The sequence below is a fragment of the Acanthochromis polyacanthus genome, chromosome 4, assembly GCF_021347895.1.
Source record: "Acanthochromis polyacanthus isolate Apoly-LR-REF ecotype Palm Island chromosome 4, KAUST_Apoly_ChrSc, whole genome shotgun sequence".
Classification (NCBI taxonomy): domain Eukaryota; kingdom Metazoa; phylum Chordata; class Actinopteri; family Pomacentridae; genus Acanthochromis; species Acanthochromis polyacanthus.
In genome coordinates this window covers 1,225,280-1,241,033 of record NC_067116.1, presented here as the reverse complement: position 1 = coordinate 1,241,033, position 15,754 = coordinate 1,225,280, and the positions used below count along the sequence as shown (strand labels likewise).

At 40.2% G+C, this 15,754-nt stretch overlaps 1 protein-coding gene across 1 annotated transcript in view; it reads left to right on the top strand.

Moving 5' to 3' along the window:
- LOC127533520 (NACHT, LRR and PYD domains-containing protein 3-like) overlaps positions 1–15,754 on the top strand; it is a 137,625-nt gene that overhangs the window by 116,743 nt on the left and 5,128 nt on the right. Inside the window, exons 10-14 of the mRNA XM_051946711.1 lie at positions 5,864–6,037; positions 13,638–13,811; positions 13,981–14,154; positions 14,535–14,581; positions 14,732–14,849. Coding sequence (XP_051802671.1) covers positions 5,864–6,037; positions 13,638–13,811; positions 13,981–14,154; positions 14,535–14,581; positions 14,732–14,849 — 687 coding nt within the window. The remainder of the gene's footprint in view (positions 1–5,863; positions 6,038–13,637; positions 13,812–13,980; positions 14,155–14,534; positions 14,582–14,731; positions 14,850–15,754) is intronic.

The window sequence follows — 15,754 nt, the reverse complement described above, 5'->3', positions numbered from 1 at the left end:
TCTCAGTCTTAGCCATGAAAAACAGATGTTTGATGAAAAACTGTCAAAATTAAGAAAAATAAATGCTGGTTCTGAATCGGTTCTCCAGATTAAACGAATAAAATTCGGCTTAATGTGAGCAAAATGTCTAAACTAATGTTCCAAAAATTGAAGAAATAAATAGTTGACACTTTGAAAGGAAGATAACTTAAAAAGAAAAAGAAAAACGCGCTTTAGTTAGAGAAAATGCGAGAGACTTTGGTTGGCCCCTCAGGGCCAGATGAGGAAGAGAAGAAGAAGAGGGTAAGAGCACGAGGACAGGGTGTTGTCCACCTTATATGGCCAAGAGGGTCATGGAGGACCTCAAGGCGGAGAGAAGCTTCGGCGTGAACCTCTAGCAATTTGACTCTCTTTGTTCTCACAAAGAGGACGGGCAGAAAAGGAAGGAGAATAATCCAGAATGGATTAAAATAGGATATTAAATGCACAAAACGTGATCCGTCTCTCTCTCCACCATACTTCAGTTGTGTGAAAGAGAAACATGTTCCTAAATGTGTAGATTAATACATATGTTCATATGATGTGAATTATTTCATTCATAACTATATGTTTATGTTTATGACATTAAAAATATGTATCACAGTGAAATATAACAAGTCATAGATTTGGTAACAGGTAAATACAATGGTCATCATTCAACCTAAATAGAGAGGAAATTCAGAGGTTAATACTGGAATTCATTCCAAAATCATAGTATCCTGGGGAAGAAATGATAAACATCATATTTTAGTATCTAGACTTCTGTAATAGATATAACTGTCAAATTTGGATATGATGTACAACATAATGTCACTATAACTTTGGTAATCAGGAAAGAACAAAATAAATCTCAGAAATATGAACTTTGAAGATGTTTAGTTCCTTCAGTTAATGAGAGTGTGTCTCTCTGTTCCAGCCTTCAGCCATAAAGTTTTACGACTTGTTATCTGATCTGTGGAATGCAGAGACGTCTCCGGCTGAGGGTCTCCTAAAGCTGAAAAGGATTTTAGCATGAAAGTTCATTAAACAAACATCCATAGCATATAATTGAAAGTCATTGTCTTTTAAAAAGAAAAAGTTATTCCAGGGGTTTAAATGTTCACAGGAGCTCCATCCTTCTGTGAATGAAAACCTACAGAAATACAAATGTCTCAGTCCTCCTATAGAGATGGGTGTTGGTCAGTGCTGGAGAGGACAGCTTATCTGAGTTTTGATCAGCTCAGGAATTCCAGAGCCTTTGCAGTACAGTGAACCCTCATTTATCACGGGGTTACGTTCCAAAAAGAACCCGTGATATGCGAAATCCGTGAAGTAGTCAGCTTTATTTTTACAGTTATTATGCAATACTGCACTTGGGGGAGCGCTGCAGCTGCAGCCAGGTGGACGCCGCGGCGGTACTCTTGCCTCAGAGAGCGGACCGGCTGAATCAACGGGAGCAGTCGGGGGTGGGGAAGGCTCGCGCCGGTGCTCTTCTCCAGGGGAACGCGGCTGCGGTGGCCAGAGACGGCTGGGGACCACGTCCACTGTCCGGTTGACGGCGGGGGAAAAGAATAAGGCTGCTCCGTCAGCTCCGTCTTTCAGGGTGTCTCACTACATGGAGACCAAGGAGAGAAATGATCCAGCGCTCCACAGCAGGCAGCGCTGGCCTGAATGGCAGAGGAGACGAGGCGTGGAGACTGTTCACGTTGGTCAGTCCCTTAGCCAATCAGGATGCAGAACACAAAAAAAGCATAAAAAAAACTGCACTAAAAAAAAATCCGTGAAACAGCGAAGCCGTGAAAGGTGAACGGCATTATAGCGAGGGTTCACTGTATTCCTACAGAGCGGTTCTGAGAGGGGTAAACGGATCTTGACGGGGACAGGAACCCGGACAGCTGGTCCTAGGCAGGCAGAAGGAGAAAACACGTTAAAAGCGTACAAAAAAACTCAGCAGAGTCTAGAAATGGCGAGAAGGCAACTGACTGGTGAGTCTAGTGCAACAATCTGGCAGAGAATGGATGAGTGAACCGGTCTTTTATGGCAGCAGTGGTGATTAGTGGAATGCTTCTCAGCTGTCCGGGCTCCCGTGCAGCGGCTGATTGCCTGAGTAGGCACAGCTGTGACAGCCGGGCTCCACACTCATAGATAGGCTGAATCCCAAACCGCCCCCTACACACTATCCCTACACACTACCCCTCCGTTTGCGCGTTCCCGCGGAGGGTCCTCCATATTAAGGGCCGTCCCAAACCACGTAGTGAGGAGGGGGAGTGGACTGTTCAGCCCTTAAATAGCGAGTCTGCATCGATGCTCACTCTGGACAACTTTTTCAGGAAGTGCAATGTCGAAATGGAGGAGGAAACAAACATATTGATGTGAGTTCCACATGCGTCCATTATTTCTCCCACGCCTTTTTCACACTGACAGAACATCACAAAGAGTGGTGTAAAAAGATAAATCAAAAGAAACAAATCTTCTTCTCTGCTGACGTTTGATTTAATTGTGCACCCCCTGACACCTTAAAATTTGAACACAACTGACAGAATTCATTTATTCATTTGTTGGATTTGAAATGCCAGATAATAGGATTGGAAAAGATGTGAGTGAAAAAAAAAATGGGATGCTTTCGGCTTCTGGAAGCAGCAGCGATCCTTGTTAGTTGCAACCTGTGCTACAGCCATGACAGTAGGCGTCTTTCTGTTACCATGGCGATGACGCCTTCCGTTTTCCGGTGAGGCGACAGGGCGTCCCATTCCTGCCGATCGTATTTATACCCTCCCCCTTCAGTAATAGGTGCCCTCCACAGCTGCGAGTGTGACTTCTTTTGGAGTGACACTCGGTAGTGGAGGGGGAGTGTGTAGGGGGCGATTTGGGATTCAGTCGTATACATAGAAAGGCTAGATAGCTTCCAGACGCTGTGAGCCAATGAGGGCTGACGTCGCTACGCGGCGGCCATCTTTCCTAGGGGCTGCTGGCTCACTGATAACATTAATGCCTATGGAGCATGTACGATTTAATTAACCAGAGCTTGATCAATTTTCAACCGATTTTTAAACGGTTTGATTTGTCATAAACGCCCGAGATGTCGTTATGTTATTGCATATTTACGGATAATTATAACCATGGACTTTCATATTAAATTAAAAAAGTAGATAGTAGAGCATTACCTGCCATAGCTGCACACACACACACACAGTGAAATTAAATCCTCAGTGTTTATGTTAAACATTTAATAGTTTGATATTTTATATTCTAATTAATACATATATTAAATATAAAGGGGTAAGTTGACCCACATGATATTTTAAACTTAAACTGAACAAATAATATATGTACATTATATGAGTTGTGATTCATATTGGTTCAGGCTTTTGGTTCATCTTGCCCCATGGCCATCGTTTTGATAAAACCTAACTAATTTAATGATTCAGAATGATCTTTGCTAAATAATTCACATAGTTCTATACATTGAATATCACTAACATGCATAATGTATAAGTTTAGACCTGGGTCCATTTGCTTTAGCATAAAAATAATTATACCACAAAAGTCAAAGAATTCCACAGCCAGTTGGAAATGATGTTTGTGTTCTTATTTTAGGGTCTCGTGACAACTCCTGTGTATAGTTTTAAAGATCAAGGGGATGGTTGGTTCATCTTACCTGTTCTCCCCTACGTATATTTTATTATACGTTTTTAAATTAACACATTCAGTAACATGACATCAAGGTTTCTTTTATTAACAGGTGCGCACAATTTCAAAACAATTCAACATTCACTCCAAATCAACAGTCAAAACCGTCCCTTCTTAGAGCAACTTCCCATTACCTCCTCTTCTCTGCGTTTTTGGGAAACCTTAAAAACATGAGAAGATACAAGATATATGAATTATTGACAACATTTTACACCCTTCTTACCTTTAACGTTAATGTAAGGACAAAAATACTGAGCTAAATGATGATATTGTTGGGGTAATTCATGTAGCTATGCTTGAATGCTGTTATGAAAACCTAAATAACAGTAATATGTTCAAAGAATATTCAATGATTATTATGTAAACAAATGGTAGAAACATTTCTAAAACGTCAGGGTCAAAATAACTTGTATTATAAAAGTACAAATCCTCTAAGTCAGTAACAATTATCCTAAATATGTCCCTTAAATCATTTCTCTACAGTGAAAGGTGATTCCACAGGCTCTTGTTTTGAAGGAACGTTCATTTGAGCATCCATATGCTGCACTAAAGTGTGGCATCTTGCAATGTAGGGGGGTATTTTTGCAACCACAAAGCCAGCCAGTTACTGTATCACAATGAATCTAAATCTAGGATATATTTCACTATGAAACAGCTTGAAAATCATGTTAAAACGAAGGAGTAATTATGTCTTTCCCACCTGTATAGAATTAAGTCCAGGTTACTTTGTAATAGTCCAAGTGGCTCACATGTCTCATTCACAACCTCTTGTTTCTTTGCTAGCTAATGCCCAACTGCATCCACACAAATTGTCATTTAGACAAAATATGTTGTTGTCACAAAATTATAATTGGTCTCATGGAAACCTGTATAATAATTGAAACTCCCAGACTGCAGCCTTGCAAATGGCTGTAACAAACACAAATACGCAGCGATTTTCGAAAAGAAAAACTGCAATTTCAACAGGTCTGCACGGCCTGAATCATAGCCACGTTATTAAGGTTTTTAATAAACCAAACCGTTTGTACATCCGTCAAGAATTCAGCAAGTTAAGTGTATTTTTGTTTGTGTAGTCGCTCACCTTCCATCCACTACTATAGAGCGCTCCAGAACAGTCCCCCTAGGTAAGATGGCCGACCGGTGACGACGCCGGCGAAAGTCCCATCAGCCATCTAGCCTTTCTATGTATGTCTATGTCCACACTGAGCTCTGTTGGGGAGGAAACACAGAGAGGGAGAAAAAAGGAGGGAGAAGAAGAAGAAGGGAGGGGGTTTGGGATGGCAGGTGGGTGAGGGTGAGGGTGAGGAGGGAGCCTGACATGTTTAGTCTCAGATGTTCTTCTGCTGCTTCAAACGCTGTGAAAATGTGGATTTTTCATGTTCTTGTGTTTGAAGCTGATAAATGAATGAAGACAGTTTTTCTCTTTCATTCTAATAATTGTTCCATCAGACAGTTCTTCTGAGGTTCTTCCTTTGGCTGATGGAGGAAACATGCAGATCTGCTGAAACACATGAAGAACTGTAGAGGTTCTTGTCCAGGTTTTATCACAGCATCAGTTCTTATTACATGAGGAGCTTCTGGAAGCAGTCTTCTACAATCAGACATACAGCTTTGAAATGATTTTTTCCCTCTTCTTTGAGTTAAATATCAGATCTGAATCATTTCTGATGTATGGGAGAATTGATTTAATGGAATTATTGCTGTTACTATTCTGAGTTGGTTTTTAATTTCTTTCTTTCTCGTAATTTCTGATGTTTTTCTTGAAATGCTTTGAATTTATTCTTTCTGTAAGTGTGGTGTGAACATTGAGACAGAAAATAATCTTCTGATCCAGATGTTCTCCTCAGAACTTTGTGGAGTCAGACGTGGGATCAGATCACACTGACAGACTGTGGACAGTATGGAATCCTAAATGGAAGTCCATCTTCTGTCCTCCATCTGCAGATGAAACACGAAGATTCTAGATATAAGTATTCCAGATTGAAAGTGTGCAGGTGTGAGAGAGGCTGATAAGAATTCAGTTTGATGTCAAACAGTCAGAGAAGATGAGCTGAAGTACTGATTTGAAGAACCACATGTCCAACAGGATCAGTCTAGATGTTCTGCTATCAAATGAAGGAAATATAAAATGTTCTCTTTCATAACAACATGTTTTGTCATTTATGTCTCATTACAGACTTTCTGACTGTAGACTCTCAGAGAGTCACTGTGAAGTCGTGGCTTCAGCTCTGAAGTCCAACCCCTCCCATCTGATAGAACTGAACCTGAGTGGAAACAACCTGCAGGATTCAGGAGTGAAGCATCTTTGTGATGGACTGAAGAGTCCACACTGTAAACTGGAAGCTCTCAGGTCAGGACTCATCAACCTGTTCAACTGATGACCATTTAAAATGTGTTTTTATTCCTGAGGAACAGAACAGCTGAGGTGGGAGGTTTTCTGTATTTCTATGACTCACATCAGTTCTGTTACTGACCTTTAGCTCTAGTTTCTCTTAATGAGGCCTCTTCCACTACAGGAACTTAAAAACCTGGAACCTGCATCACAGAACCAGAACCTGTAAGAACCTGTACAGTCTTGGTTCCAGGTTCTGTTTTAGTTTCCACTGTTTTACAAATACAATTTTTCAGATAGACGCCAATGACAGACTTCAGGTCTGTCAGAAATGATGGAGTGAAGCAGCAGCCCTGCAGGTGAGGACAGTCATCATGACTGTTGATAAGCAGTGTCCTCATGTCCTCTGGTCTGTGGGTAAGGTCAGTCCAGTCTTCCTGCTGCTGATGGCTGAGTCCCTTCAACTGAAGTGTTGGTGAAGGATAGAACATCCATCCAACCTGTGGTGAGCTTCATGGTCTCTCTGCTCTCCCTGAAGAGGAGCTACACCCTCATAGGGACCCTATGACCTTTTTCAGATGTGAGGCTGTTAAAGGTTGTTGGTTCCTTTCAGACTGTAGGGACTGAGAGCCAATCACTGGGCAGCAGAGTGTCTCCTGAGACTGAGAAAGAATGAAGAGTCCAGCTCACTGACGCTATGAGGAGTCCAGACTTCATCAAGAGTGGAGATAAACATTTTAAACACATGAGTTTGGAGATCCTTAGTCTGGTTCCAGTGGGATTCATGTGTGAGTGAAAACCAAAGCCTGAGTCTCAACAGCACAAGAAGAAACAAGAAAAGCACTCATGGAGCGCAGTACTCCACCAACACTGTTCATTCCCCCATATGGCATTGTCAGAAATGCAGCATATTTTTTGTAGAAATGCAGCATTTTATTACTATTGTTATTACTGATGATCAGAAATGACGGCACTATAGAATGTGTCCATTAAATATAGATGTACCCACAAAGAAAATGAACTAAGCACAGACATGTGTTATGTATGTGTACGTTACGTACGGATATTGAATTGTGTGACCTACATATGTGTAAATTATTCTTACAAAGGTCTGTTGATCAGTTCATCACTTTCTGCAAGGCTTTGTTTTGATAATGTTAAAACAACCATTCCCTCCATGCTTTTATTTTGAAGGTGTATTTTTCATGTTACGGGCTTTTATTTTTCCACCATTCCCGTGGCACAGGAAGTGTTTATCTAAGAAGCGGTGTCTTGACATGAGGAAGAAGCTGCCGAAAAGTCTGAAAATTCACATAAGGATGGAAGGACAACTCAGAAACACCCTCACAATTTAATCAATTGTTTCTTGAATCATTTCCAATGGATAAGTCAGTAGTAGGATCACAATCATGTGACCGTCATCAGGCAGCTGATGCAGCGTTCACTTCTTGTCATGGTTACAGTGACGCCGTGCCGGCCGCTATCTTTCAGTGGGAAATCCTGAACAAATCCATGGATCCAGTCTATAAGCTGCATCACTGCCAAAATCTAATGAGGTGGTCCTTGTGTCATTTCTGACCTTCCCTACAAGTTTCATCCCAATCCGTTGGACAAACATACGCCTATCGTCACAAAACCGTTCCTTGGTGGAGTAATGAAGGAACATGAACAACAAGGACTGGAGATCAGAAGATGTTTGTTCTGTAACATCAGAGAATCAAATCAGAATCAAAAATAAAGGTGGACAAAGAAATTAGTGAAAAAATCCAACATTATAATCACAGTAATGAACGATACTGACCTTTATTGGATTCATTTCTTCTTGTTTGGTCTGAATTCTTCATTTAGTAAATCTAAACTGTCAGTTTGTTTTTATGAATCTGATCAAATACTTTACTTCTCAGCTTCAAAGTAATCTGATTACTGTAATGTGCTACACTTTGAATAATTTTCACATTTATATAATATTGCAGAGGACTGTCCTCATTGCTGCTGTATTCTGGACATAGTGGGATGTATTTGTTGTTAAATTCACTGCTGTCTTTTCAACAGGACAGAAAATACTGAACTTAATGTTTTACTTCTTTTCTTGTCTTTGTCTCTTCAGACTGAGTGGCTGTAATCTGTCAGAGAGAAGCTGTGGAGCTCTGTCCTCAGTCCTCAGCTCCCAGTCCTCCAGTGTGACAGAGCTGGACCTGACTAACAACAACCTGCAGGATTCAGGAGTGGAGAGTCTTTCTGCTGGACTGGAGAGTCCACACTGTAAACTGGAAGCTCTCAGGTCAGGACTCATCAACCTGTTCAACTGATGACCATTTAAAATGTGTTTTTATTCATGATGAACAGAACAGCTGAGGTGGGAGGTTTTCTGTATTTCTATGACTCACATCAGTTCTGTTACTGACAGTGGCGTGCACAGATAGACACCAGGTGGTGCTAGAGCACCTGCCCCTTACCCTCAGTATCAAGCAGGTGTCCTCCACGTCTCAACGTTATAAAAAAATGTAAACATTAAACACACACACAGAGACACACACACACGTGACCCGTGCTGTGACTCACCCCATCTCGTAACGTGAACACCACCATCCAGGTAACACCTAAATGAATCCAGTGTTTTGTTCATCAGCCTCAGTTGCCACACGGTGCATTTATTACTCCACCAAGGAACGGCAGAGTTATGTAACGATCGGCGTACGTTTGTCTGTGAATCTGTTAATCTGTTTGTCTGTCTGTGTGAAACGTTACTCATAAACGGACTCATGGATTTGGCACAAATGATTAAACTGTGGGCTGTTTCTGAGTCCCGCTACATATTTAGGTCACGTATGAAGCAAACCCCAGACAGACAATGGTGAAGCTCCTGATGGTTCACAAAGCCTTTATTTATGTTCAGCTGTCAGCCCTATTTTGAACATAAATTCGCCTTTCTGTCCTTCACTCCTTTCTTGTCTCCATTCCAGCTGCTTCTAAGTTTAAACACATCCTTTACTAGACAGCAACAGTGGAACCGTTTTCTTTCATCTTTATGTGAATTTTCTGACTTTTCAGCAGCGTCTTCGTCATGTCAAGAAACATCTTCTTAGATAAACACTTCCTGTGCCGCTGGAATGATCACACAATAAAAGCCCTTACCATGATGACTTACCAAATGGTGGCTGATTTGATTGCCCCAGTGATCTGTCATATTATTAACCAAAGTTTGATAGAAATGTTATGTCCTCAAGAATGGAAAAAGGCAAAAATAACACCACTGCCAAAGAATGCAAGACAGTCATTTTCTGGACCTAATAGTCGTCCTATAAGTCTACTGCCTGTGTTAAGTAAAATAATGGAAACTGTGGTCTGTGAACAAATTAGAACTTATTTTTCCTTAAATAATTTAACCACGGATTACCAACATGCATACAGGAAAGGACACTCCACAGCAACTGCCCAAGCTCAGATGACAGATGACTGGTTAATGGATATAGAACAAAAGAAATTAGTAGGAGCAGTTTTGCTGGATTTTACAGCTGCTTTTGATATTATTGACTATGAAGTATTGATTAAAAAGTTAGAATGTTATGGGTTTTCACAGTCAGCAATGTTATGGTTGAAAAGTTATTTAACAAATCGAAAACAACAGGTTTATTTCAATGGTAGTTATTCTGATGAGAGGGAGGTCAGCTGTGGAGTGCCTCAAGGGACTTGTTTGGGACCTTTATTATTTACAATCTTTACCAATGACTTACCACTAGTACTAGATAAGGCTACTATATCAATGTATGCAGATGATTCTACAATTTGGTTATCGGCACCTAAATGCTCAGAGTTAAATACATCCGTACAGCAGGAATTGCAATCTGTGGTGGAATGGATCAGGAAAAATAAGTTGGTTCTTAATGTATCGAAGACAAACAGTATTATATTTGGTACAACACATACTTTACAAAAACAGCCTGAATTGAATCTTTTTATAAATAAAGTGCCTGTTAAACAAGTACAAGAAACAAAATTACTTGGTGTTGTGTTAGATAATAAATTGTCATGGACTAAACATATTGATAAGATGATATCCAAGATGGGAAGTGCTGTTTCTGTTGTGAGAAGGTGTGCAGCTTTCATGTCACTAAGCTTAATTAAACTAGTGTTACAATCTTTAGTATTATCAGTTCTGGACTACTGTCCAGTAGTCTGGTCGAGTACGTCACAAGAAAATATAAAAAAGTTGCAAATTGTACAAAATAGAGCAGCAAGAATAGCTTTGCATTGCGGTTACAGAACAAATATCATAGCCATGCACAATTGTTTAGACTGGCTATTGGTTAAGGAAAGATTATTGTATTCATTGCTGGTTTTTGTTAGAAACATTCTAATTACAAAAAACCCATCAATCTTGTATAGAAATGTACATTTTAGTTCAGCTAGACATAGCTACGCAACCAGACATGCTACCAAAGGAAATTTTACACTACCCAAGTCAAAAACAAACACAATTAAACAATGGTTATGTACAGAGCTATGCAAGAATGGAATAAACTACCAGGAAACATTACACAAGAAAATAGCAAAATAATTTTCAAAAAGTTAGTCAAAAAACATCTGTGTACAATAGAGACTTAATATAAGTCAATTGGAAGTACAAGTGTTACTTAAAACTGCACCTTTGCAACAGAAATAGTTCTAGTGAGATGAACAGTAAAAGAATGGGTGACTGTCAAATCTGATTTAAATTAATTGTTAAATCGGGGTTTGTGCTTCAATGGCGTTGGGTGTAATATCGAAGGGCAAAAGAAATTTAGTTTTGTGTGACCAATATACATAATATATGTAGATCTATGTAGTTATGATATGTAAATATTATATTTCACTGCTGACCTGGGAGCGGTTTTGTATTGTCTGTGTATTGTTGTGTTGTGTATATTTTATTTTATTTTTTTTGTTTTTGTTTTATGTTGCATTTGTATATGGATTGTATTGTAAATAATGCAACTGCATTGATACATTGTAAGGATGTTGTATGGACCCCAGGAAGAATAGCTTTGGCATTGCCATAGCTAATGGGGATCCAAATAAATCAAATCAAAACCATTAAAAATACACCTTCAAAATAAAAGCATGGAGGGAACGGTAAATTTAACAGTAGCAAAACAAAGGCTTGCCAAAAGTGATGAACTGATCAACAGACCTCTATAAAAGTAATTTACATGTGATTTGGTATGAATACATAACATGTACATGCATAACACATGCCTGTACTCAGCACAAGGTCATTTTTTATTAAATATTTCATCCATCAGAAATGATCCATCAACTGAGCAGCCTTGGCAGAGTACTGCGCTCTCTGAGTGCTTTTCTAGTTTGTCTCTGTTGTGAAGTAGCCTGTCTCATGTAGCGCTAAACAACCGTCAGAGGTGGGTAGTAACGAGTTACATTTACTCAGTTACATTTACTTGAATAGTTTTTTGATAAATTGTACTTTTATGAGTAAATTTAAAGCACAATACTTTTAACTTTTACTTGAGTATGTTTGTGGATATGAAACGCAACTCTTACTCCGCTACATTGCACTTCACGGCTCGTTACTTCTCTTGTTATCCAAGTGATAACGCATATACTTCTTTATTTTGCTAGATACACACTTCCACAAAAAGTTCTACCACATGACTGTATTTCACCAATCAGAGGTCGTCATTCAGTCACATGACCGCACAACTGTGTAGCTGCCGGGCTCGTATCTGTGGCGTGCACAGACCAAGATGATGGACAGAGGAGGAGGAGGAGGAGGAGGAGGAGGAACACCCGTGGCCTCACATACGGAGCATGTTTAGCTTACACGCATCGCAAAAGAGCAGCGACACTATGCGGTGTCTTCTGTGTCTGCCAAAGCAAACCAACATTGCTGCGTTTTTCTGTCTCTCTGTCTCTCAGTCCGTCTGTCTACTCTCTCTTATTTGGACACAGACACCTGTTATATGTAAAGACTGCCTTGTTCTAAATATAATCTACCTGGTTAGCCCTGATGTGCCATTTGGAGGGCAGGTTAAAGGTTCATGTATCTTTTCACTGTAAGTGTGCAGGGTTGTTAGCTTTGTTTTGGTTTAATGTTGTGGAAAAACTGCTATTGAAGAAGGTTTAGAAATTGGTAAACCTTAGGTTACATGTTTGGTTACAGTCATTCAGTATGTCTAATATTTTGATGTTAAACCTCAGGGACAGTCTTAAAGAATATTTTAAAAAGAAAATGCATGAAACATGCAACGCTGGCAAGAGCGTGTTTCTTGAAATATAATTTATTTTTCTTATTTTTTTCACATAAAGATTTAATTTATTATCATTTTAGTTAAAGAGCTTGACCTGAATATACACTTTATTGAATTTACATTTATATTGTATGTCTGACTGAATTCATGCACAGAAGACAAATAAATCGGATGTTTCTGTTACTCACTGCTTGAGCAGTTTTTTCACCAAGTACTTTTTTACTCTTACTCAAGTAATTTTTTAGAGGACTACTTTTTACTTCTACTTGAGTCATGTTTTTCTAAAGTAACATTACTCTTACTTGAGTACAAATTTTGGCTACTCTGCCCACCTCTGACAACCGTGCCTAAATTAGCCAGCTGTCCGCCTGCTTAACAAGCTCGACACTACCCATAATAATAATCAATGAACTGACATAACGTGACGACGATGACCTCACAACCAGTGTTATTTGGTGAATTGGTACAGCATATGATCTGTATACTATAACTGAATATTTAGTTTGTGTAGGTTTATTATTAGCCTGCAGTAGGTTGAGGCAACACTTGCTGTGACTAATTTGCTAAATGACAAAAAGAAAAAGTAGTTTTCTGCCTTGTTGTAGCCTAATGTCAGGAATCAGTCTTGATGTTTTCGATCTCTTTTAATTTACCAATTTTTAAGGTACAATGTTTTATTGACTCTTTGTGTGTCATTATTAAGATGCTAAAATGAATGCCGTTCCAGAAAATGTGTCCCTGATTTTGTTATTTTTTCAAATCTCACACTGTTATATTCAGGCAGCCGGTGGCTCTACACGCTGCACAAGGTGCCCTTTTTTTTCACTGAACAACTGCCCCCCAAAATGTCTGTGCACGCCACTGGTTACTGACCTTTAGCTCTAGTTTCTCTTAATGAGGCCTCTTCCACTACAGGAACTTAAAAACCTGGAACCCGCATCACAGAACCAGAACCTGTAAGAACCTGTACAGTCTTGGTTCCAGGTTCTGTTTTAGTTTCCACCATTTTACAAAATAGAATGTTCCAGATAGACGTCAATGAAAAGGAAACACCAGAACAAACCTTTAGTGTTTGATGTTTGTTCGATGACTAAACTCTGCAGTTCAGCTGTTGGACAAGAAGCAGGAAGGAGAAGATGTGGAGAACAATGTTCAAATGTTTGACCACCTGAACAGTCCACCTTCTCACCAGCAGAGATTCTGATTGATCCTGATGACTCTGTGATTCCTGATCACCTGATAGGTGGACTTACTGCTGCTGTATTCTGGACATAGTGGGATGTATTTGTTGTTAAATTCACTGCTGTCTTTTCAACAGGACAGAAAATACTGTACTTAATGTTTTACTTCTTTTCTTGTCTTTGTCTCTTCAGACTGAGTGGCTGTAATCTGTCAGAGAGAAGCTGTGGAGCTCTGTCCTCAGTCCTCAGCTCCCAGTCCTCCAGTGTGACAGAGCTGGACCTGACTAACAACAACCTGCAGGATTCAGGAGTGGAGAGTCTTTCTGCTGGACTGGAGAGTCCACACTGTAAACTGGAAGCTCTCAGGTCAGGACTCACACTTTGAAAGTGAAAGAAAATGAAAGATTGATTCTTTATTTGCTTCAGATGCATCAAATCTGCACCAAAATGTAGCTGAAAGACAAAAAGAAAACAAAGAGAGAGAAACATCCAGCCAAGTGTTGTCCATCAGGTTTGTGTTGTTTTGTGTGTGCAGGCTGTCAGGCTGTCTGGTCACAGAGGAAGGCTGTGCTTCTCTGGCCTCAGCTCTGAGCTTGAAGACCTCAAATCTGAGAGAGCTGGACCTGAGCTACAACCATCCAGGAGACTCAGGAGAGAAGATGCTGAGAGCTAAAGTGGAGGATCCACACTGTAGACTGGAAACTCTCAGGTACAGACAGACAGACACTCTCAGGAAGCTTTTAGCCTACCTTAACACAAAGAGTGGAAGCAGAAGAACACTGTTAGCTCAGCTACACACCATGACTGAAGGGAAGAGGAAACTGTTAGCGTAGCTTAGCACATGGACATGACAGACAGGGAACCTTTTAGCCTAGCTCCAGGAAACATCAATGAGTAAAGCTGAATAATGAGTGTAAACTGAGCTGGAACGTGACGAGCACAGGACAGGACTTTAGAGATGCTGCATTCAGGTGTCTGTGTCTCCATGTTGGACTGGTCCTTTATCAGTGGAACAGTGTGAGAGCCATGTAACGTCCATGTGTGCTGCTGAAAGAATCTCTGCTGCTCTGACCGTCCTCCTCCTTTCAGGGTGACGCCTGCTGGAGTCCGATGGTTGACACCAGGTCTGAGGAAGTGTAAGTGTGTTTTAATGGATTGATGGAAACAAAGCAGCACATTCAAGCATCTTCAAAGTGTCACATCTCTGAGGTCATCATCAAAGCTTTAATACTGATCACATGATCCATCAATAACTGCAGCTGTGTTGTGTTTGTTCTCTCCATCAGATTCCTGTCAACTCACAGTCGACACAAACACAGTAAACAGAAACCTCAAACTGTCTGACAACGACAGGAAGGTGACATTAGTGGAGGAGGATCAGTGGTATCCTGATCATCCAGACAGGTTTGACTTCTGTCCTCAGCTGCTGTGTAGAACTGGTCTGACTGGTCGCTGTTACTGGGAGGTGGAGTGGAGAGGAGGGGTTAATATATCAGTGAGTTACAGAGGAATCAGAAGGAAAGGAGACAGTGATGAATGTTGGTTTGGACGTAATGATCAGTCCTGGAGTCTGATCTGCTCTGATGATGGTTACTCTGTCAGTCACAATAAGAGTAAAACATTCATCAGTTCCTCCTCAGTCTCTCACAGAGTTTCAGTTTATGTGGACGTTCCTGCTGGAACTCTGTCCTTCTACAGAGTCTCCTCTGACTCTCTGATCCTCCTCCACACCTTCAACACCACATTCACTCAACCTCTCTATCCTGGATTTGGGTTCTTCAGGTTCTATCCTGGTTCCTCAGTGATTCTGTGCTGAGTTCAGTCTCCAGAGTCTCCTCCTGTCAGAGAAACAGTGTTGAACAGATAGTTGAGTCTCTCCATGACTCTGTCCCTCACAAACATGTTTTCACATTCATGGATTAAATCTAATCTTCTTCCTCTTCAAAGATGAAGTTGTGATTATTCCAGGAGCCAAATGTGGTGTTTGCGTCTTTTTCCAGTCAAATGTTGAGAGTGAAAATCAGGATGTGGTGTTCCTCTGACGCTCACTTGAACTAAAAGCATTTGAGCTGCACAAAGTGTGAAATGAGAGAGGAAGCAGTGAATCTACAAACTGCTGACAGACTTTCACACATTATTGTCCAGAGAAAATCAGGTTTTTGTGCAAACAACTGTGCAAACTCTGTTTTATAATCTAATATTGTTATTGTATTCATTTGTTCCTTTTTTCTTTTTAGAACAAACAGACATTTAAAATCTTTTCCTGTAAAAACATCTGATGATTATTTAGCTCACAGAGTTTTAAAACC